Source organism: Balearica regulorum, chromosome 5, assembly GCF_011004875.1.
Source record: "Balearica regulorum gibbericeps isolate bBalReg1 chromosome 5, bBalReg1.pri, whole genome shotgun sequence".
In the NCBI taxonomy this organism is placed as follows: domain Eukaryota; kingdom Metazoa; phylum Chordata; class Aves; order Gruiformes; family Gruidae; genus Balearica; species Balearica regulorum.
In genome coordinates, this window is record NC_046188.1 from 28,322,870 (window position 1) to 28,346,599 (window position 23,730).

Here is a 23,730-nt window from a genome sequence, read left to right on the forward strand (position 1 = left end):
ACGCCCAAAATCTGGCCGAGTGCCGGTTCATATAGTTCTAAAAACTTACAGAGGCGGGTACCAAAGAGCTGGTTTTTAAGCTGGTATTCCTGTAAGCTAACGTGGCAAAAGCCTTAGTAGTGATGTCTGATACTCAAATGGCTGAAAGGAGTTAGGAGAAGGCCTGAAACAACAGCTGGAGACATCCTCAAAGAAAACCAGGGAATTTCACAAACTGGATCTGAAATTCCTCTGAAGAGATCCATAGGGATTTGACAAAAAGAAACCAGAAATTTAAAAAAAAAAAAAAAAAGAAAAGTCTAACAATCCTGAATTCAAGTGTTGCATTTTGGACTAGCAAAATAAAAAGACTAGAAATCAAATGCTCTGGACTAGAAAAAAAAAACTACTGGAAACAGTTGCAGGGAAAGGAATGGCAGGAAATCAGGAAACCTTTGGCCTGATCCTTGTTGCTTCTCCAGAAAGTTGGAACTAGCTCTAAGGGAGCTAAAAATAAGCCCCAGAAGGAAATCAAAGTTCCCATGTTATGCTGGAAATCAGCAACCAGGATGGGTAATTGAGCCAGATTTTTTTCTTTCAGTAACAGCTGATTTTACATGCTGCTTCTACTCTGTTTGTAGCCGGGGGGGGGGGGGGGGTGTGTGTGTGTGTGTGTTTTCCAGGTAAAGCAATACAAACGTCTACTGTATTGAGGAGGAAAAAAAAGGTACAGGTTGAAGTTAACCTGACTGTCCAAATGGCATGCTAGAAAAAGCTAAGAGAAAGGGTATTTCCAGGAGCTATATATGGTGGCACAGTGCTACTGGCAGCTTATAATTTGTTCCCAGAAATATAAAGTTAATTAACCAGATCACCTATAAGCCCTTAACATATAAAGTGGCAACACTTATCTTAATCAGCTACCTAGGGCCAGATGTGTGCTAGAAGGGGGGGGGGGGGGAAGAAACTCTGTCTGGCTTACTAGAGGGCTTGCAAAGTTTTGTGTCTTACTGTGTGTACATGCCAGCTAGGAATCCAGTCAGCTACCAGAGGACCAGCCTGTAGGCTGACCATTTTAGCAAGATAAATGAAAGGAAGCATTAGGTGCCTACAAAGCTATGATTTTTTTCTGGATCATGACTTATACCCTTCATTAGAGTAAAATAGCCATTAAGAAGGTGGTGATTGTCATCATGCTCATCAGCTTGGCTCTCCATTTAATGGGGAAGTGGAGATTAACAGCTGGTATGTGGTATTTTTGAACAATTAGAAAGAGAGATGGTCCATTAACACGGACAGTTGGCAACAATGCAAAATTCAAGACTGGCAATTCTGTTGAAGCTGGTACTGAAAAAAATTTGGATGTGATAACAATCATTATAAATAAAATGCTGGCCTGCATAGACCTTGACAGATGGTGAAATCTCCTTTCCCAGTTTGGGAAAGAGAGGGATGATTGAAGATGGGAACTCTCGCACATGAAAAGGAAAAGCTTGGAAATGCAGGCATCAGCTTCCTGGGATTTAATCTGGGCACTTAAACCAATAATCTGGATCTGGCTATTGAATCACATCTGTGAAACACACAGAAAAGTAGAACCTGGCACAAGCATGGTGGCTATAGACCAGACATCTTCAGAAAAAGCTGGGAAGCAGAGCTGTAATTTTACACCCAATTTGTTGAATGGAGACAGTGAGTGGAAACATAGATCGCTCTAGAACCTGAAAGCAGTTACTAGCTTTCTGATCATCAACCTGATTAGCAGCTTTTTTTGTAGTGAGTAACTGCATAGTAACTGAATGTTTCTGACAAGAAGGAGATTGTAAAGAGAGAAGCCAAAGATATATAATGTGAGTCAGTAGGATACAGGTATAGATGAAACCTTTAAGGAGAAGCAGGGACGAAAGAGCTTTCACAGTGTTTGATCCAATATAATGCACTACATCTTAATGAGTTTTAAGTATCTCCTCATTAGGAGTTTCTCCCAGTTCAGAGATGTAGTTTGTCTTGGACTGGTCATCATAAGTTTGATTGTGAGGGGGCAAGGTCCTCCAAAGGGGACAGGGCATCAAGATATTAGCCAGGTCCATCAGTATGTTTTATTAACGATGAAAGAAGAATCGTGAGAGAAATTTATCTGGAAGATACATGCAAGGTTTTAGTCAGTTCTTGGGCATCTGTAGCATGGGTTAAGAAAGAAGTGGTAGCACTGGGGTGTGTTTTCCAGCTAAAGCAATACAAGCATCTACCTCTATACAAACATAACCTCTATTAATGTCCCACAGAGGGAAATGTGTGAACTCTGGCAAACCAAATTATGTCACTTAAAATAATTTTTATCCAGTATCACCAAGAAATGATACACTGGATGCTCTGTCAAATTAAATCTGATTCTTCACCCTCAAAGTGCAATATTAGGGGGTGGGTCACAAGAACGCTGAAAAGACTATTTTCCCTGCAGGACAAGGTCAGCAGCAAGTTAAAGTAGCACTCACGGTGTGCAAGCTTCTAGCTAAGTTTGAAGGCTATTGGATCATGTTCCTCCCTCAGCTCGTATATTACCTAGGCAAGATAGTGTGGTATGTGCTGCAAATGGTGCCAAGTAAGCTTAAAACTAGTAATCAGACTAAACTCAAAGAGATATGACTTATTTCTAAAAGACCCTGCTTACTCCTGCAGGTGAGATAAGGGGAGAGATTGAGGGCAAAATATTTCCTTTGATAAAAAGGAATCTGTGCAAAAATTGGTCTCTGCCAGAGACTGGAAGACATGCAGAGTTTCTGCAGAGCTTTTCTCTTCTGCAAGTTCTTTTGTGGGTTTGTCAATATTGCAAAACTATTTCATAAGTTGGGGAAGAAAAAGAAAACATGTCAGTGGCTGAGAGAGAGTGTTTGACCACTTTTGGTTAAAAAAAAAAGTTGTTGTAACTGCCACCATATCAGTGTATTCACATTTCAAAACCTCTTTCATATCAGATATGGGTGCTGGTGCTTACAATATAACTCAAACATTGTGAGTTGGAGGTGACCTTGCACAGCAAAAGTCTAAATTCTCTGGCACCGCTGGACAGGAATTAGTAATGGTTACATTGGTTGAAAACAACTTTCATGTGTATAAAAATTTCTCATCGTGATAGGCCATATATCCCTTCTATTCTTTGAGCATGGCTGACATAGTCCTGGCGTGTTAAGAAAACAAAGCTTAGGTAATGATTGCTGGGTCGGTTTTGGTTTGGGTTTTTTTTTTTTTTCATTTGCACTCTCCTTGCTACTTTTGAAGCCATTGTCTAATTTAGATCTAATTTAACATGAGAGCACAAGTGTTAAATATACCAAGTTTCTGCATGTTTTGTGAAACGGTATCTGGAACAAAGAACCTCTATTAATGTCCCACAGAGGGAAATGTGTAAGTTCACTGTTACCCTTCCAAGAGACAGCAGTCAGCTCGCCAACCTGTACACGCATAGTTAAGACTTAACTGCAGTCAGGCCTCTTGCCCATCTCAAGTATGTAGGGGAGGACGAAGCAAGGGAAGGTTTATGGCTATGGAAGGAGGTGACTCATGGCATTCAGTCACTACAGTACAAATTTGGTACGAATCTGGCTTCATTAATTCTGTAGCTCATGGAAAAACTTATTCAAGCTTGGGATCTTTGGCTGGAAAAACTGCAGTGTTCTGACTTTATACCAAATGCTCATGCAAAGGTATTAATGCTGATATACTGCTTAACAAAAAAAGCAATAAAGCAAGAATTGGTTGCTCAGGAGAGTATAAGCTCATGAAAAGCTTCTTCCCTTCATTACAGAAGCATATAGATTCCAGATTTCATCTGTGAGATATGGGGTTGTGCAAATGAAATGGGAATTTGTGCGGTGTCCTGTCCCGCCCCCCCCCCCCCCCCCCCCCGGAACAAGATTTTGTCAAAGGAACAGCTAGCTGTTCCATTATTCTCATATTAGAAATATCTTCCAGGATCCTGATATTTGATTGCTTAGGTCAAAGTGGCCAACATCTCCAGTATGAGTATGTTACACTAGAGTACTAAACTATACAGAACCCTGGTTTTGACTATTCAACCCTTAAATAACTTTGGGGGTCTTTTTCTCCAAATAAATAGTTGCCAATTAAGTAAACTAAAAAATCGTCACTCAGGGTGGTTCCCAAACAGGAATACTGTAGCACAGGCAAAGCCATCTACCCAGAGGATTACCTCACACCATTGCACACACCCCTTAATGCCCAGGGTGCAATTTAGAGAGGCTTCTTTCTCAAAAGCAAGGCAACCCCCATTGGAAGGAAACTGAGGAGGGTAGTACAGAAAAGTAGAAATAGGAGTACTTACAGAAAAGCCTCAAAGGGATCAGCTGTTGAGCTAAATACAAAGAGATGAGCAGCAGTGGAATGCATTTTAAAAATTCTTTTAAATTTATTATTTTCCTTTGAAGGACCATGCGTGCAAATAGCTCTTCAGTGGAATATAAACAGGCACCTCTGATGGATCAGGTTTAAGACTTATGCTAGCTACCTGAAAGAAGGGAAATACTTAATGCAATTCTGAGTAATTTTAATTCACTTTTAATCATGTACCTTAATGTGGTGTAAATATTAGTAAAGCAGGAATTCCAGAAACTTGCATTTCTGGGAGTGGATGCAAGAATCCCAAACATAATCTATCCATTTGAAATGTGAACTGTTGAACCAGGCTAGAACTGAAGGGTTTGTGCTCTCTGATATATCAAAAAAATACTCATATGTTTTTGAAGTACTTGGCAACAGCTGAATTCTTTGGAAATCATAAATCCTAGATGAATTGCAAGAAGTTAATTGCTGGTATGAATGTGACCCAGTTGCCCCCACTACTCTGAGTGCCCTGTGGGGCCCTGTGGGGAGAGTTAAAAGAAGGGGAAAAAAGTTCTGCAGCACTTAATTATCTACACTACTCCTTTAAAAATTCAGTTAAACTTACTTATGGGGGTTCCCTCACAGCTGAACAAAAATATTTGGAAAGTTCTTTCTTTAAAGTGGAAATGCAAAGAATTGGGTACAGTAATAGCCGCCTGGAATGCAGCAGAACCTAACCCCTCCCTAACTAATCCTGCTATTTTCTAACTTCGTCCTCCATGCATAATCAAAAGCATTGAAGTCACATGCTTCAAAGTCAAGCCTTTGCAAGATCACGGCTTTCGCTGTGCATGGAACATGCCCTTCCTGCCTGGTGTGCTCTGCAGAAGGAGGTTCTCCATAGAAGCCATTATTATCTTAGTTAACACCACTCCCTCTTGTCATTTAATATTTCGGTGATGTCTTACTCTGTTTATTTTTTCAAGCTCTGTCTTGAGTTAAAGACCTAAAAATTATCAGAAAAGCAAGCAAATTCTCCAAACAATGCATTTTTAAAGATTGTCAAAATGCAAAAATGCGCTTAGAATTAATGAAATTTAGAAAACAAAGCACATAAATCAATGTATTGCTGTCAGACCTGAGAGTGCTAAAATGTACTGTGTTGTGGTAAAATAAATTATAGTAATACTAGCTATTACCTAACATTGCTAACCTTTGGATCTCATTTACAAGGATGGTAGAATATGAGATGTTTTGGGGCAGACCACCACATAGGTAGGCAGAAGACACTGACCTGCTGACTAAATCCCACTGCCCTTGTGCTTGCAACATGAACTGTTATTGGTCATGCATTTAAATACTCAGGTTATGTTATTTATGTAACAGGTATGTAAATGCTGGCAACTCCTACAATTTTATAACAAGTCTCAAATAGTTAAGTATTGCCAATGTTAAAAACTGCAGCTGTTGTAATCAGACTCTTAGCTCAGGGAACTGGATTTCCTCAATCCAAAACTGAGCACCAGGGACTATTTAAAAACCCAAGCAAAGAGACACTGGAAATTGTGAGTCTGAAATGATACAATAGCAGACATCTATTGAAAAGTCCGAGAATTCTTTATTTCATAAATTTCATGATTGTAAACCAACATCAGGCTTTTAGGAGAAACGTTGGGCTTTGTCAATGTTACTAATTCAGCCCTCAGCAGCAGAGTTTACACGGCACCTCGTACACATCCCTGGCTGCTGCTGCGGGCCTCGCCGGTGAGGTTGCGCGTGGGACTGGGACAAGCGCTGTCTCTTGAGCCCATTTCTGGCTTTGCTGTAGGAGCAGCGTGAGCACGACCGTCCTACGGAGCGCAGAAGGAATCGGGACGCCCCAGACTGTCACGCTGGACCCAGCCGCACCTGATGGTTCAGTCTCGATGCCAGCGCTGCAGCCGAAGGCATAGGCAGCAAAAATGGGAAGAAGCGACTGCAGGCAGGAGCTGAGAGCGAGGAGTTGCAGCGCTTTGAGGACCGGTGCAGAAAGAGGAACTACAAGACACATCGTTGCCGGTTGCACAACTGAGACTTGGGTAAAGGTTTGGAGTCCCTGCCTTGGTGAATATCATCCCCGCCTGGATTTTATTTCTTCACTCCCCATGGGATTCCCCCCCTTACCTCACCACACTTCAGCGTCTCTGTATAGACAGAAGGAGCTGCATAATGGGATAACTTTACATTTTACTTATAAACAGCTAAAGTACAGTTTTCTGCACCAGTTGTTGTTGCCGAGTTGCGCGGAGGATCCTGCAGCGACCCCCTGACTGTCCTGCTCCGGTGCCCGCTCTCCATCCTCCGGCAAGGAGACCCGTGAAGGCCCCGGGCAGACGCAGCTCCCCACCGGCGCCCTGACTCCCCCAGGGCCTGAGAGCGGGCGGGCGGGATGGACGCACGCAGGGACAGAAGAAGGAACCGCCGCCGCCGCCGCCACAGCCCCGCCCGCCCGCCCGCCTGTCTCAGAGGTGCGCTGGGGAGCGCCGCCGCGACGTCACGGCGCGGTTGCCATAGAGACGCCTGGAGTCGCACCTGACGGCTGTCGTGAAGCAGCGGGAGGAGAAGGAAGGAAGGGGGCGTCTAGGCCCGGCCCGGCCCTCCCCCCGGGACCGCGGGGAGTTGACTCCGCGCCGCGCCCCACCACCTCAGCCGCATCGGTGGGGGGGGGGGGGGGAGGAGGAGGAGGCGGCCCTGCCGCCGCTGCTGCTGCTGCTGCTGGCTATGTAGGGGCCCCGGTGCGGGCGGATCCGGAGGCCGCTCTCTGCCTCTGGAGCGCGGCGCCGGGGCCGAGCCCGGGCCCGTCGGGATGTTCTCCAAGAAGCCGCACGGGGATGTACGGAAATCCACGCAGAAGGTGCTGGACACCCGCAAGGACCCGCTCACCCGCCTCAAGCACCTGCGCGTCCTCATCGGTGAGGCGGCCGGGAGGGACGGCGGGAGGGAGCGGATCAGCAGGGGACTACAGCCGGGGGGCCTTGGGGCCGCTGGCCCCGAGTCCCGGCGTCGGCAGGGCCGGGAACTTGGAGGGAGCGGCTGGGCGCCGGGGCGGGAGGCGGGCTCGGGGCTCTGCTCCGGCGAGAGACCCCACCCGGCCCAGCCTCGGCTCGGCACGGCGGCCGGAGGGAGGGCCCCGGGCCCGGCACCGCGGGGCAGGCGGCGGCGAGGCTTCAGCTGTGTGCCCAGGGCCGCTGGACCCGGCGGGCGCAGCGGAGGGGGGGGGGGGGGAAGGATGCTCCGCTCCCCGCTGTTGGACTGAGGCACGTACACTTCCACCGCGTTTGAATGTGGAATTCATTTGGCAGCTGTGGATGGAGGCGAAAAGCTGGTGTGCTTCCCCCTGAATTACTCTCTAGAGCTACATAAATGCTGCTACGTCGGTGTGCTTGAATAGAAGTGGCTGGTGAGCGCTAATGGGGTGCCTGTGACTCTCTAATGCGTTTCCCCTATATGCTTACAGTAACAACTTATGTTTGGGTGTGTTTTCAAGGTAAGAGCTACAACAATAAGTGCTCACTAGAGTAGATATAGATGCAACTAGCTAGTCTGCATACAGCTAGTCTGAAAACACTCTTGGTTTGCCATTTGGTCAAGGAGGGAACATAAGTACCGCTGCAGTTCCATGTGAACAGCTGTGTAGCCTGACCAGTGAATTAGAAATTGTGATTATGTGGAATAACTGCCTAATGAAAAAACAGTGGAAAACCCCAGAGTTAACCATTTCAAAATATCTGTTAGTTGCATGTGTTTGTAAAAATCTTAAATCACTGTCATCAAACCGTCCTTGGGGAAAAAAAAGTTTGCTCTGGAGCGTCTTTTGGGCCCTTTTGGTTCTGTAAATGCATGTGTTGCTTCTGACAGTTTATCAACATGTGAGCAGGGCTGGGTCAAGGGCAACTGCATTCCATATTTAGCACAGAATACTGAGTGGATTATTTTGGGTTCTGCCCACAGTCTGAGGGTGTTTAAGTACCTTGTCCTTGGCCTCCAAAGCTGGATTCTTTCCTTTCATGGAAAAATGGTTATTGCTCCCTTTTTACTTTTGTATTGGTGTTTGAAGGAACAGGTGTTCCCATATGGCAGCATCTGCCACTGCATGGCTTATTTTCTGCAACATAATAATTATTTAGGCTTTTGAAATGGAGATTAGTTGGGTAGTCAGCTATCCAAGACACTTCAGTAGTCAGATGTATCCTCTTGCCTCACTCAAAATGTTACCACTCTTCTTAACTAGCTGTACTGAGCCAGTTGTGGCTTGCTTTATGTAGATTTATATGTATTTTTAGCTACTTCATCAGTTGAAACTAAGTGGAAAGAGCATTGTAAGAAACTAAGTACCTCTCTGAATTTAGGTTTCCTGGCTGAAGTATCTGAATGTTTCTACTTCTGCTTTAGTCTGCAAAACAATCTATGTGATTTTGATCTCATTTGTTCTAGATTTGATATTTCTGTTGCTTGTCCTTTATTTACAAGATTTTCCTTCAGCTTTGTTAATACTTGGATGCATTCTGGAAGATGCTTACTTTATAGGGCTTCATTTTCTTGTTTATTTTTTTCTTCTTGAGTGACAACTCCCCCAGTATAACTGGCATGTTTCCATGTACTCAGGGAAGCCAAGCTAGCTATTGCCAACAGACTAAGTGAGGGGAGAAGGGAAGAAATCTCACTTCAGCTCTGTTCAGTATCTCTATGAATGAAAAAATTATTTGGCTGGTTCCAATGGCCCCTGCACATTGGAAACTGAAAAACTATCCAGAAGAGAATTCTCTGCTGTTTCACATCCAGGAGAAGGAGAGAATTTTCTCTTGTTCTTGAACTTAAAAGTCTTTCAGTAGGCCTGCAAGGTGTATTGGACCAGAGTTACAGAGGTTTTTTTTTTTTCCTGTACTTTTTAGTCTTTGGTTCAGCAACAATAAACTGAAGCATGGCCTTGGATTCATGGTTAAGACTTGAGGGGAGGAAAGGGAGTACTAGTTCGTTTTCCCTCTATTTTATCAAGGCATCCAAAGCAGCGGTTCTCCAGTAAGCTAAAATAATGGAATAGTCATGAAAAGAGACAAGAGCTTGTGAATTATAGACTGCTGGTTGTCTATTAGCCAAAGAGGAGAAATCTAAAAAATTTTGTTGTGGTAAAACATTGACAGTTGGATCCTGTAAGGCAATGGTGCAAGTCAGGCATCATCTAAAAATATTTAAGATAGTATAATGTGGTGACAAATGAGTTTAAATTTAGTAAAAAAATGCAAATTAGTCTGCAAAAGGAATATAGAAAATATTGTGTCTTTGTAAAACTGGTGTACCATTACACCAAATATCATTGCAGCTTTAATAGTCTTACTGTTGTAGTCAGCGTACAGAGGATTTAGAGATAGGAATGACTCAGATGAGAGTAAAACTTAAATGTGAAAAGACATTGAAAGCTTTGGAATCCCTTTCTGTAGGGGCAGACAGTGAAAAATGCGTAAACATATATGAAAAAGACCAGGAAATAAAGTCTTTTAAGGCTTACCAAATTTGAAGTTACAGTAAAAGATTTTTGGCTTGGGAAGCTCATTAGTGCTAGACTAACTATTGCTTATAGGCATACTGGGGGAAATGCGTTTGGGGTTTTTGTTTTTCTTCCTGAAATTCTTTTGTGCATAACTGCTCTTTGCCATTTCACTCCAGTGTCCTGTCTCTGGCTGATGGCTCTATTCAGCCTTTGTCGTAATTCGGGAACCAAGGAAAATTCAGGTGACTAATTCAGAATTGATTATTTGTTAAAGTAAATATAATATGTGACCAATTTACGCATGTCACAAGCATAGGTTTTTGGGTTGGGTTTTTTGTTTGTTTGTTTTTTAATAGAGGTTAAAGCCTTTAGGAGACCTCCAAGTAGTAATAAATAATATTATTGCTAAGAAAAATTGGAAAGAGATTGGAGTCTCTTATCCTGGGACATCACAGTATGTGAGTGAAGTTAATCTGCTTTTCATTGTTTTCCTTCTGTAGTATTTTTCTTGAAACAGCTGGAACTATCTGCTTTAAGAGATTTGATTCTTTTGATGTGTATTAGTTTCTTCCCATAGGGAAGTGTTCATCCCCCCCCCCTTTTTTTTTAATCCGTCCTAGTTCTGGGAAGTACCTTTATGCCTCATGCAGTTCTCTAATGTGACTTTCTATCAAAGTGTTCTTCTGTCTCGTTTCTATACGCTGGGAAGGCTGTAACAGTTTTGTTTACTGTGAGCTGCTGCGGTGATTAGAGCATATCAACCTTGAGCGGAACATGGAATGGGATTCCCTTGCCTTGTAAGGAAGGCTGCCAGCTGCAGTTAGCGCAGGTGTGATCGCCGAGACATTTCTACCAGATGGAAGTGCAGGCAGAGAGTGTGCCTTATGGAATTAGGTATTGCTTGCAGAACGAAGCCTGTGATTTTCCAGAAAAATACATATTTTTTTAGCAATCCCCGGTGAATTAGCAGCTAATCACAATTTTTAGGATTGTTAAGAGGAAATAACATGGAAATAATATCGCGCTGTTCTTATAATCAGTGTTGTGCTGTTTAATCAGACTTCCAACATCAAACCAAAATTCTATGGTTTTAAAATGGTAGTTCATAAAAGTTTGTTCTAGTATTCCTAGCATCAAAACATGCTTGGTTTGTCCTTTTGTTAAAACAGTGCTTTGAGAACTCTGTAAATAATTAAGGCAGCTAGATATGGGACCCTTTCATAACGTCATACCTCAACAACATTGACTTCTTGTTTTGTTCTAGTTTTGATGTCAAATACAATGCTGCTACCTGTTGAATTTGTAGTTTCAGTCAGAATTTGTAAATATTTTTTTTTTTTTTAAAAAAAGCTGCCCCCTCTAAATATTTAACGATTTCTGCGTAATCTTACTATGTGCAGGCAAGTCAAATGAATATACTTGGTTTAAGATTTTCTCTTAGGGCTGAATCTTAGGAGAATTTTCTTCTTTTTTTTTTTTTCCTTCATTTTTTTTGTAGAGTAGGAGTTACAGGCCTGTAATCTGTCAATCCAGAGTAAAGGAAAAAGGAATATATTATTTCTCATAAATTATTATCCCAGCCAAAACCAGCACAGCGTCTGATATCTTAAGAATACACTGCTTGTATCTTTGGAACCACAGAGAAAATGCTTGTAAAATGTAAATGCTAAGAGAACAGAGTATTTGAAGCATGGGATGTTTTTTTTATTATTTTGTTTTGTTATTCTTGATGGTTGTTGGTGCTCGACATTTCATGTAAGCGATCTCTGAAAGGGAAAAGTCAAGCTATACCGGACAGACTGAAACAGGCTGTATTGGACATCCATTCTGATGTATTGTTTAATATTAAACAATATACTTAAACAGAGATTGCATTTGTCTAAAGAGATTTTAATTTAAGAAATCTATTTCACTGGCAGTCAGCCCTAATGCTTCAGCTGGATGGCATTCATTGGTGTTGCACATCATCAACATCACTCATTATAATATCACTTATATATTATACTAAATGAAAAATGTTTTATGGCTGTTAAAGTGAGAGGCGTGTGAGAAGCTGCAGTAAAACTAGCGGCCTGGAATTTTCTGTGGAGATAACTGTTGCAGAAGTTTCTGTGGATGTGCAAAGCTGGATTATTTTTTGCAAGGGTTGTAGATTTTTTTTTTTTTTTTTTGTCCTTCCTGGTAATTTTAACTGCAGAGGACATGTCACCACTGGAATTCATCATGCTGGCTGAGGCTTGAGTGCAGTTTAAGAAATTAGACTCGATGTTCTGTCAATTTTGACTTAACCCTGAACCCATTCTGTTCCGTTTTGGCCGGGGAAAAGGGGGAAGAATTGCTTTGCTTGATGATTTTGGGTGCTGTTACACTCGACTTGCAGAGAGCAGCTGTGGGCAGTGCTGCTGGCTTGCAGGGTTAAGGGCTGGAGTGGGATCAAAGCCCCAGGCTAGGCAAGGCCAGGGCTCTGGCCGCTCGGATCGGAAGGAAAGGTCGGTGTCCCTTTAGCTTCTGGCAGTTTGGAATGAAAATAAGGACATTACTACGGAAGCATTTGAAGTTGCTTAAATAAAAGCTTAAGTTCTGGAACGTGCCTGAGTTGTTATGGAAGCATTTCTTAAAAGTTTACTAGCATCACTCTTCTGGAGTCTGCAAGCAACCTGAAAGAGTTAGCTTGGAGAGCTGTCAGCTGCCTCTGCTCATTCCTAGAGCATGGCTGTTGAAATTTGTAACGGTTTGTATGTAAATTACATCCATTGGTGCTGTTCACTGGCTTATTCATTTGTTTTTTCATTTGTTTTTTTTTTTTTTTTTCTCTAAAAGATGGTGGTGATCAGGAGTTCAGACTTGTCTGATGCAAAATAGAAGTCATTAGAACATTTCTTGAAGTTTCTTTTTTTTTTAGTACCAAAAACCTCAAGAGTGTTTACTTTGACAAAGTTACCTTTTTTAAAAAAAATGAATTGTTTTTGTTAAATACACTGAAACAGTAAGGGCTAATGTGAAGCCCTTGTTTAACAGATTTGCCATGTGTAGCTCACTATTTGAAATGTGGTGGTTTGTTATAAGGTCTCTTTCACTTTGACAGTCTGTTAACAATGCCAGAGCCACCAGTTAGTTCCGGAGAGGTTTTCCACTTAACCTTTCTAAATAATATGCTTTTCTATTCAAGAGACTGTCTGTATGTAACTGAACCGCTGTACTGTTTTGCTGTAAAAGCAGCCATTAAATTCTTCAGCTTGGAGTATTAAGAGTGAGTAAATTCTATTGGCCATTTTGATAGTATGTTAATTGAAATTGAGGACGCTTGGAAACCTATTGCTTTCTGATGGCACCAGTTTGTTAGAAGAGTTGATACTGAACACTTCAGTCTATAGCGGGCCTCCGCTTTACAGAAATAGAACTGGAAGTCTGGCCATCTTCCAGGTCATTGTTTGCTGCAGTTGTCACTGATATTTTATTTTTGGTTAATGATGAGGGAAAGTGACTTCAAAGCCAGTAAGTCTCAGAATGAGACAGGATAATGTTTTCATTATACTATGTGATGTAAGAATTTTATCTATAAACATACTATTAAATTCTGAAGTACTTAAAATCAAATGTAAAATTAACCACAACTTGATCTGTAATGATGTAGACTATTCTGTTAAATGCTATGGTAATTTTCTGCAATGCTTTGTGTGAACTGGTGGATGTTAATGTTCTCTTTAGAAAAGTTAATGTATATCTTAAGATCTGTGTGGGGTTTTCTGTTTTAGTTTTAAGTTCAGTATTTTGATTGTTTACCTTTAAAGTTCTGTGCAGAGAGTACAAGTTTACCTGCTTTATAATATTATAATTTCATACAGCAGGCAATCATCTAAATAGCATAGATGCATTTCTCTTGCTAACTCTACCAAGTTATAAATATGTAACAGATGTTGTGGATTAGTTTATAATGATTTATATGGTAATATATAGAAAACAAAATAAACAGGGAAGGCAGATTGTGTGTAATATAAGTTAAAGCCCACTGAGATCCTCTTCTTACAGAGGATTGGGTTGTTGTCTGCAAACTTGTAAGCTTTGCAGAATCTGGCTCAGATGTTCCCTCACAAGTTTAAATATATAGTAGAAGTCTGTGTTGCTTTTTCTGGTTCAAGTTTTACATCTGACAAAGTAATTTTTTAAGCTGAGGTGCTACTCTTGTGTTTTACTTCTAAGTAAAATAATAATATTATTTTAATAATATTATTATATTATTAAAATAATAATATGCTATTCAAATAGTATCCTCGTAATGTGTGGTATTAAAGGGTTACATTTTCATTGAAATACTTTTGTGGATGAAAGTTATTCCTGGTTAAAAAGGGATGTGCTGATAATTGAACCATAATAAAAGCATTGGAGCAAATGTGTTTACTCTCAGGCAGAGTTCTGTGGCAGAAGAAATTTTCTGCAAGAAAATTTTGGTCTAGAATCTTCCTTCCTAAAATGATCACTGTGGGCACTTAAGTTTTGAATATCTTACTGAGATCCTTGAAAAGAATGTAACCTTTCAGAAAGTTTTGAACAATTAACCTTCAAAAGAGTTAGCCATTTGAAAATACATGAAAATAAGTTACTAAGGAAAGAGTTGGCCACTGGAAAATATAGGAAAGTGAGTTCCTAAAAGTAATGTAAGCACAGAAGTTGGTAAAAGATATAGAGGGTGTTTTTGTTTTGATTGCTGGTTTTTGTGGGGTTTTTTTTGTTGTTGTGCTTTTTTTTTTTTCCCCTCCTTAGTCCTTTTTTGCTACAGCTCTAGTCTATAAGGTGGGGAATAGTAGAATTTCAGCGTGTTTAATGGAAATATGAAGTCCCATTGATCTGGTACTTCAATGCTCTTGTAATGAGGGTCATACAAATAGCTTAGATAATTAGTCATCCATTTTTAGTTCGGTTCTCTGTTTCATGTATCAGAATAGAACAGAAATCTGTAAGCTGAATACAACTTCTAAAACTTAAACCAAAAAGATGTAACTTACTTTCTTAATGTTGAACCTAGAAAAAACTGAAGCTACATTTAGAAAAGCTTTATGGGAGGAAGAAAAGGACAGAGAAGCTGTACAGTGTTTCTTTGTGCTTAAACGTAACTTTCTCTATTAAAAAACAAACAACTCCACAGAATTAATGCAGTGATCAGATTTGTAACAATTTTTAATTTAGAGAAAATTATTAAAGAAAAATCAATCAAAGAGCCATGATTCTTGCTCTTGTGAAGCATGAAGAGAACTACATTTTCTTGACAAACAGCTTCCATAAATGATGCTGGAAATCTGGATTTTAGTGTACTGGAACTATGCTTTGTAGAGTAGAAGCTTTAGTTTTCACATCATTGGAATACACTAATGTGCTATTTCTCCCTCTCCCATTTTGAGAAACTTTTCTAACTATTTGCATGGTGCCAGATCTATTTTTGACTCCTTCCCTCCTCCCAACTTGGGCATAAGTACCAGGAACACAAGGAATACATTAGTTTGTGTTAGTTACATGAATCTGTGGTAGGAGAATACAAAGTTGTTTTGTTTAAAAAGAAATAAAGTAAGTCACTGTAAGTTAGGGAAGAAAGCCTGTTTCTGTGTAATCCCACTTCATGTAAAAACAAGGCTGTGTCTCCCTTCTTAAAAAGGCAGAAAAGATTAAGTAGACAAGCAACTTCATGCAAATTCCGAGTTCAAGGCTGTGTGAAAAGGACGTACATATGCTCCTTGTAGAGGAAATGATTTTTACCTCTGTATGGACCATTCATGATACTTTGGGAGAGCATAGAGAAGAGACAGTGACCTAGTGTTGGAGAAAATGGCTTCAGATGAGGGAATTGAAGAGCTGTATCTTTAGTTGATCAGAAGGATAAAGGTGAGCTGAATGCTTTAGAGACATTTTCATTAGGAAAAAAGTATCAGATTCTTAATTAATGAGGAAAGCTCAAACAGCAGTGTATAGCTAGAAGTTTTACTGTTAAAGTAATCAGAGAGATCAATAGTCTATCCATGCATGTATTAGTCATGTGGCTTGTGTTCAGTATAGAGGTAGTGGTGAAATGGAATGATGTGTGCAGGTGGCCAGACTAGATGATTTCCAGATCAGACTCTTCTAAGGTCATTATTATCCCCATGCTGTATCTGCTTCCCCTCCCCTCCCTTCTCGCCATAATTCTTGGTCAGGATTCCAGACATAACGAGTTCCAAACTTCTTGACCAATGCAAGGTTCCAAATTTCTGGACCAGCAGCTCACTGAATCACTATAGGTGTCCCTCAATGATGAGCAGACACTCTCTTTTGCTCTAGGTCGCAAACCTATCAGATGCACAGATGTGTTTTCCCTCCCTTAGAAGGAAGGCTGGTTTTCAGCATTAAGGTAAATAGTTTGTGGGGTTTTTAAAAAGTATTATTTTCAGGTAATGTCAGGACAAAACTCCCATTAAATAAAATGTTATGTTTTTATTTCTTCCATCTGAAGTGATAGAAATTATTGCAACAATTCAGTTGTTGTTAACTGTTTAGTTTGAATTGCAAAAACTTGCTTTTCGTTATGCTATCAAGTGAGATCTTGGGAAGAAATCTGGGTGAAATGCATTTGGTAGAAAAGTTGCAAAGTCAAGGAATTTTTTACCTTCATCCTACTTTACCAAGCTATAACTGTATTCTGAAGATATGCTCTTAGTGTTAATTGGGTGTTAAAGGTAATAATACAGCTCTACCAATGCTCCTCTGAGTCTTTTCTGAGGTGATTGGCACCACATTGTTCTTAAATAAAAAAATTCAAAATAAATAACAATAAAAAAAGACCATCCTCTGAAATTCCCCCCTAAACAGAATTCTGGAAAGCCAGACAGCGCCAGTTGTATGTATGCAAGTGTCACACAGTCATTATGTGGTAAAATGAAAATCCCTGTTCAGCTGGTTATGTAGGCAAGCCTTTAGTTTGTTCCCTGAAGAATCTAGGAATAGCGTCTCCAAAAATTACGAACTGTTGTGTTAAGACTGAATCTTTAAAGAGTACGTTTGGTTTGGGGTTTTTTTTGTCTGCTTCAGAGTTGACCCATGTCTGGGGAAAGAATGAAGGCCTATTTCAGGAAACGAAACGTTTAATGTGCCTGTAAAAATGCAGCATTCCTCTGTGTTGATTGGCAGAGACCCTGATTAACTGCTTCCTATCCCTTTAGTATTTGGAACTAGTGTTTTCTGCTTCTTCGCATCGAGTGAACCATTCCACTGCTTTCTATGTGCAATTCCCATACAGCAGTTAAATACATGGACTAAAAGATTATCTTCTACCACCCTCCTTTCTCCCCAAAGTCTCAATCATTGCTTTCTTCTTCCCTTTAATCCTCCTATCTCCAAGCCCTTTTGATTTGCTTCCTGCTCTATTTTCTTGTCCACAGTCTAGAACTCACTTAGGGTTTTGCCCCATGAGTGGAAGTGCTTATAATGGTTGTGCCTGTGCTCTAGTCATAGCTCTGTTTCTTGTGCGCTTGCCAGGACCCCCTGAAATCATAGTCTAGTTGAAGGTGGAATTGTTTTTTGTTGTCGTTAACGTTTAATATTTCAGACTCTAAACTCCAGCAGTTCAGCTGCTGATTTGTAAGTGATGTAGCAGTTTCTGCAAAACCAGAGGTTTGATAATCCTGTAGATGGTCAGGCATGCGCATGCCACTCTGGACCACTAAGTTTATTGCTAGCTAAGCTGCCATGCTTTAAGACTTGATCTTAGCTGTTAATATAGCACTGTTTTCTCTAAGGGCACTCTGGCTCCACTACATGCATTATGCAAGACCTTGGCAGAATGCTGTGATACTGCAAAAATTGAACATGTATTGGAAACTTTTACAAGATTAGTGATAAAATTGATAGTCCTCTAGAGCTACATAATAAAATAGAATTGAAAACATGCCACGCTTTTGGGCATCCTTTCAATTGATTGTTTCTGTGCTTTATACTCTACCAGTTGTATATCCAGTCATGTGAGATGATCAAGATTGATGTCATTCTAAAAAGGGTTAAAAAACTGTGATCCAGTAAAGAATTAGAAGGGGACTTACAAAAGATACATCTACAGTGAAAAGTGATGCCTCAGTGTATAGAGCTGGTGAAGGGTATAAAGGTTTCATCTGCATCACATTTCTTCATGGTTTTGGTTGTGTGTGGGTTTGGTTTTTGGTTTTTTGGTTTGTTTTTTGGTTTTTTTTTAATTTCACATCAATATTCTGAAAGGGGAGGGCTTTGCCTTTTGAAAGACTGTCTTCGTGTTTCTCTGTGCTTCCATACTATTGTTCTGTCCAGCTAGTTTCTCTAGTCTTACATAGTTAAATAACAGGACAGGGAGTGTCTTTTGGTTCAGTGTGTACTAAGGCTTGAAAGAACTGATCAATTTGAAATGAATTTAGATAAATCATCATATATTTCTTTAACTGAGAATTTGCACAAAACCATCTAGGGGGGTTGCGGGAAGAGAGTCTGGAGACCTTTCTGGGGTACACAAGAAAGCCCATCGCTCTACACTCACAGCGATGTTTCCACCTCAGGGTATCCCTGAGGTCCCAGCTTCTGATCTTGTGAGACCACCAGTCAAACTGTGTGGGCCAGACTGGAAAGCAAAGGGGCGTGTTGGAGCTTGCAGGGAGTAAGGAGGCAGCAGTGGGAATACAGTGCTGCTGTTTGCTTCCTCCCAACACGTTTCTCTCCAGAGCAGAGGTGATCCTCACTTATCCTTCTCCCCCTTTCTTAAGAGAGCTTAGGTGTGTCTGGTAATTACAACTGGGGACAGTAATGGTCTTTCTGTTGTAGAGTTTGGGCAGTGTCGTTTGCTTTATTTCTCTTACCAGTTAAACAGACTTTCATCTGCACTGTGCTGGTCCTGATGGTATTCTGGTTCATGACTGGGTTTGCAGGCATTACCATTGTGCAAACAATGAGCGTGCAGGAAGACACTGCTTCCTGTTTTAAAATTCACGGGGCACTTATGGCATCCCATATCAATTTTCATTACCTTCAGTTTAAAAGAATGAAAACTTCAACAACTTCTTTACCAATAATAATTTTTCTTTTACATATCTTCAGTTCTTACTATGGGATAATGGTATGCAGTGGTTGATTCTGAATATTTGAAAGAAATAAAAACAATGTTCTGTTCTGTTTTTCAGACAACGCAGAATCAATTGATCTCAAACAGTTTTTCGACTTACATTTCTCACATGTATATTATGTGTTCTTTGAAAACTTTGTGACTATCGAAGTAGGTCTTAAACAAAAAGGTAAGCACTTCAAATAGAACAGTTTTTGTCTCAGTGCTTCTGTTTTTGTTATAAAATAAAGCAGAGTGTTATTTATATAAAGCTGTGTGTCTGTGCTTACAAATGGCAACATTAGCTGTGCAGAAATATGCATAAGCACTAACTTTGCAAATAAAGGCAGAGCAGTTAGAGGTGCAGGCAGTGGAGGTGAGCAAAGAGCATTTCTTCTCTGATGACTGGTTTTGCCCTTTTGCAAAGTGAGGATTCTTAAGGTGTTACACTTTTTGTGTTCTGCAGAGTTATTCTAAGTTTTGTTTAGCAAGATATTGTGTAACTTAATCTCTACCAGCTGTTGATGCCATAATAAGAAGTTACACAAACTGTTACTGTTATAAATGATAACTATGAAATAATCTTTTTTTAATTTGTAGAAGGAATGCAAAATTATGATTGTAGAAATGCTTGTTTTTGTTTTGTGCGCTTAAGGATCTTTGTCAGTGTTCTTTACATTTTGTTTTGATAATGAATGTGTGTCTTCTATTTATTTTTAATTGCATCTAGGTCACAAGTCTCAGAGAGAAGAATTAGATTCTATTCTTTTTATTTTTGAGGTAAGATAACTTGAATATTCCTGTATGAGTGTTTTGCTTAGAATTAAGTCCTGTTAAATAATAACAGTACAGCTATTCTACAGTTGCCTGGAAATACGCTTTACATTTAACTGCATTCCTTTTTCCTTTTGCTTAGAGTTGAATGTATGTGCTTTGTGTGAGAAGAAAAAGAATTTGACTTGCAGTTTTACAAGAAGATGTCGTAACTGAAAAAAGATGTTTTTGCATTTGCAGATAGTTCATTGCTTTTTGGTGGTTGTCCCGTGTCCCATCCCCCCCCCCCCCGCCAATGTATTATATACTTAAAAATTCTTATAAAGGTGAACTCTGATTAGTCATGATCTTTTTGACCTTTTGATTGCATGTTATCTCTGATTCTTCTCATAATAGATTACTACTGCAGAATTAGTTTTTATAGATCCCTTTTATTTTTTAAAAGATTTATTATTTGAAAATAGCATTTTGCAATATCCTTACCAAAAGCATATCTTGACTTAATTAAGATAAATTAGAAACTAATTTAATGGATTCAGAACACTTCTGAGCAGAGACTATAGTTTAGAAATAGCTTAGAATGTCAACATTTTTTCTTTTATTTTTGATGGGGGCTTCTAACTATGGAACAAAGATTGGGGTTTTAAAAATGTGTGAAATGGAAAGCTGATGAATGCTTATCACATGGCTGTATACAAATTCAAAGATTTTCATACGTGGTTTTTTGTTTGGATGGGGATTTTTTTGTGGGTTTTTTGTTTTAGTAAGGTACATTGGTGCTTAAAACTGTGGGGTTAGCTGTTACAAGGAGATTGAATCTGAAGAGAGCTAGTTCATTTGTTCACTAGTACCTACATAAAGGGATATTAGATGACGTGCTTTGGAAGCAGTTGCACAGGCTGGTGCTAGAGTGCCATGGTCAGGAATTCATTTGGGAAATTGGATTATTTAAAAGTTGCTCATGCCTCTAGCATAAAGGTTGAAGTGCTACATAATAAATTTTTAACTGCCTCTGTCACTAGTTGTGCTTTGTTTCTTACCATCTGAAGATGATCAGCCTCCAATCTAGCTGGAGAGGCGTTAGGCCATTATTGCCCAAGTCTTTTCATTGTTTTGCTGTAGCTCATTACCCCTCTGTTGAGAAGGCTGAAGCAAATGTTTGCTTGTGCCACAGAGGGAAGTTGATAGCTGAGTGTTTTAGCTTAAGCCACTGTAAAGGTGGAATAACCTAATACAACCTGTTGTGAACCAGAGCAACTGAGACAGATACTCATCCCATTTTGCTCCCTAAGGATAAGCAGCAATAGCCAGCAGAGAGGCAGTGGGGCCAGGTAAACTGCAGTAACACCTGAAGTCTCCAATGCAGGCCCTGGACATGGGTTGGGACAATCCCAAGCAGAAATACAGGCTGGGTGGAGAATGGATTGAGAACAGCCCTGAGGAGAAGGACTTGGAAGTGTTGGTGGATGAAAAGCTCAACGTGAGCTGGCAGTGTGTGTTTGCAGCCCAGAAAGCCAACTGTATCCTGGGCCACATCAAAAGAAATATGGCCAGCAGGTCAAGGGAGGTGATTCTGCCTCTCTACTCCACTCTCATGAGACCCTGCCTGGAGTACTGCAGCTGGCTCTGGGACCTTCAGCACAGGAAAGACGTGGACCTCTTGGAGTGAGTTCAGAGGAGGGCCATCAAGTTGATCAGAGGGCTGGAGCACCTCTCCTCTGAGGACAGGCTGAGAGAGTTGGCATTCTTCAGCCTGAGAGGAGAAGGCTCCAGGGAGACCTTAGAGCAGCCTTCCAGTACCTAAAAGGGGCCTACAGGAAAGCTGGAGAGGGACTGTTTGCAAGAGCATGTAGTGATAGGATGAAGGGTAATGGCCTTAAGCTGAAGGAGGGTAGATTTAGATTAGATATTAGGAAGAAATTCTTCACTGTGAGGGTGGTGAGGCACTGGAACAGGTTGCCCAGGGAAGCTGTGGATGCCCCCTCCCTGGAAGGGTTCAAGGCCAGGTTGGATGGGGCTTTGGGCAACCTGGTCTAGTGGAGGGTGTCCCTGTCCATGGCAGGGGGTTTGGAACTAGATGGTCTTTGAGGTCCATTCCAACCCAAACCATTCTATGATTCTATGACTTGCCAGACAGTCTGTCAGAGCCTTTGGGCTTCTTTAGCTATAGGAGTGGGATTATCTTGAAAGGACAGTAATGCTTCCAAGGAAAGCAGTGTGGAAATTTTCTAAGTTAACCCTTCAGCTTCTGATCTGTGGCCTTTGTGAAAGCACTCTTTGGTCTTGAAATAGCAACATAGATCCTTGGGTTCTGTTTTTTGTAGAAAATTTTGCAACTCCTTCCAGAAAGGATTCATCAGAGATGGCAATTTCATAGTATTGGTAAGTTGATTTTCTTTCTTTCTTTCTTTTTTTTTTTTTTTTTAAATCTTATTTTGTATTAGTAGTTATTAGCAGTTTGTGCTACTCATTTCCTTAACCTTTAACTGGCATCACAGGGATTATGGTCTTGAAATTTGCAAGCTAGGGAAAGAGAAAAGAAAAGAAAACAAGCACACAAAAAACCCCACCAATGTAATGAATATTCTTCTAGATAGAAGTAAAGCTCGGAATCTGGAAATTCAGTGGTTGAGAAAGAACAAGGGCAGGTGCAAAGTTGCTTTGTAATTATTTTTTTCCTGATTTTTTTTTTTCTCTTTTAGTAATAAATTTCAAAATTGGGGTGAAGTCTGTATTTGTAAATGGGAAATGCTGATATTATGTATATTAATGACTTGAGAATAATTTACTTTTAATGTACACATCCCAAAAAGTCCTCAGGGAAAGATGTTGTGGGTTATGAGGAAGCTATGAAAGGTGGTCTTTTTTTTTTCCTTCTGGCATTGAGAGAGTTGCCTGAGGATATCAAGGTCACCAAGATTAAACTGGAGATTGCCAAGGACTTGTTTAAAAGTTACTATCAAGTCTGACCGAGAACTCTGACATCTTAATAAAGAAAGAACAAACAAAAAAAACCCCCAAAAACCCTTTTTTTCCTTCTTCTTTTTAGGGTTGATTTTAAAGAAGCTTCTTCACACTGGAAATTCATTAAAGGTATTGGAAAAAGTTTCATGCTACTTTTGTCCAAAATACTTAAAAATATATAATACATAATACATCCTTAAGAACATAAGGGCGAATTTTGATGGTAAAAGCACAGGAATGAGAACCAGATCATGAATTGTGTGTCATGAAAGAATGACTTCAAATCATCAGCTTTACCTTGGTAGAACTACTTGCAGTAGTAATGTGCTTATATAGTGTAGCCAAGTTAAGAATGTGTGCAAATGGTTTGAAGAATTTTACGTTAAAGCAGAAGTAAGCCTTAACCTTCATTGTTAGGGGCAAGGAAGCTGGTTTTGTGGCTCAGGCTGTGGTTTTGGGGTTCAGGCTGTCTTGGAAGTGGAAGATTATCTATGCCAAAGAAACCTATTGGTGGGTAGTATAATAATGGTTTACCATGGGACAAAAGCCACCCAAGTGTAATGTGTATTTTTGGTACTGCAGCAAACAACCGTGCCACTCCTCTGTAAACCACCTGCAGGCTTCGCTGGTGCTGAAATTCTCCAGTTTAACAGTCAGGAGGGGACTGCTCTAGGACTCCATCACCTTTCTCGAAGAGGAAATGGAAGAGGGTAGAACAGCTCCTTCTGCCACAAAAAGCTCACTCTGTTGTTATAATTCACAAACATATTTCGAAATGTTAGGTCGATCTTTTATTTTCTGAAAAATTTACATGGCATCTTGCAGTGCTGTAGTCAAACAAGTGACTAGACGTGTTTTCTTCCTCTTCCTTCAGAGAAAATCCTGTGAAGGAGATTCCGTGAGGAAAAGAGCAGTGAAGGTGCCAGGGTTGTCCTTGCATTTCAGCAGGAGTAGCAGATGTGCTAGCTTGGCGCTGCTAATAACCGGTGGTCGTGCTGTCTGTCTATTCTTATCTTTTCTACCACTCTACTACTTCTCCTTCCAGGACAAATGGAAATGCTTT

At 40.4% G+C, this 23,730-nt stretch overlaps 1 protein-coding gene across 1 annotated transcript in view; it reads left to right on the plus strand.

Moving 5' to 3' along the window:
• The first annotated feature begins 6,883 nt into the window (after positions 1-6,883).
• The window catches only part of RALGAPA1 (Ral GTPase activating protein catalytic subunit alpha 1), a 139,879-nt gene continuing 123,032 nt past the window's right edge, over positions 6,884-23,730 (plus strand). Inside the window, 5 exon segments of the mRNA XM_075753973.1 lie at positions 6,884-7,271; positions 19,009-19,119; positions 19,660-19,709; positions 22,028-22,085; positions 22,753-22,796. Coding sequence (XP_075610088.1) covers positions 7,166-7,271; positions 19,009-19,119; positions 19,660-19,709; positions 22,028-22,085; positions 22,753-22,796 — 369 coding nt within the window. The 5' untranslated portion in view covers positions 6,884-7,165.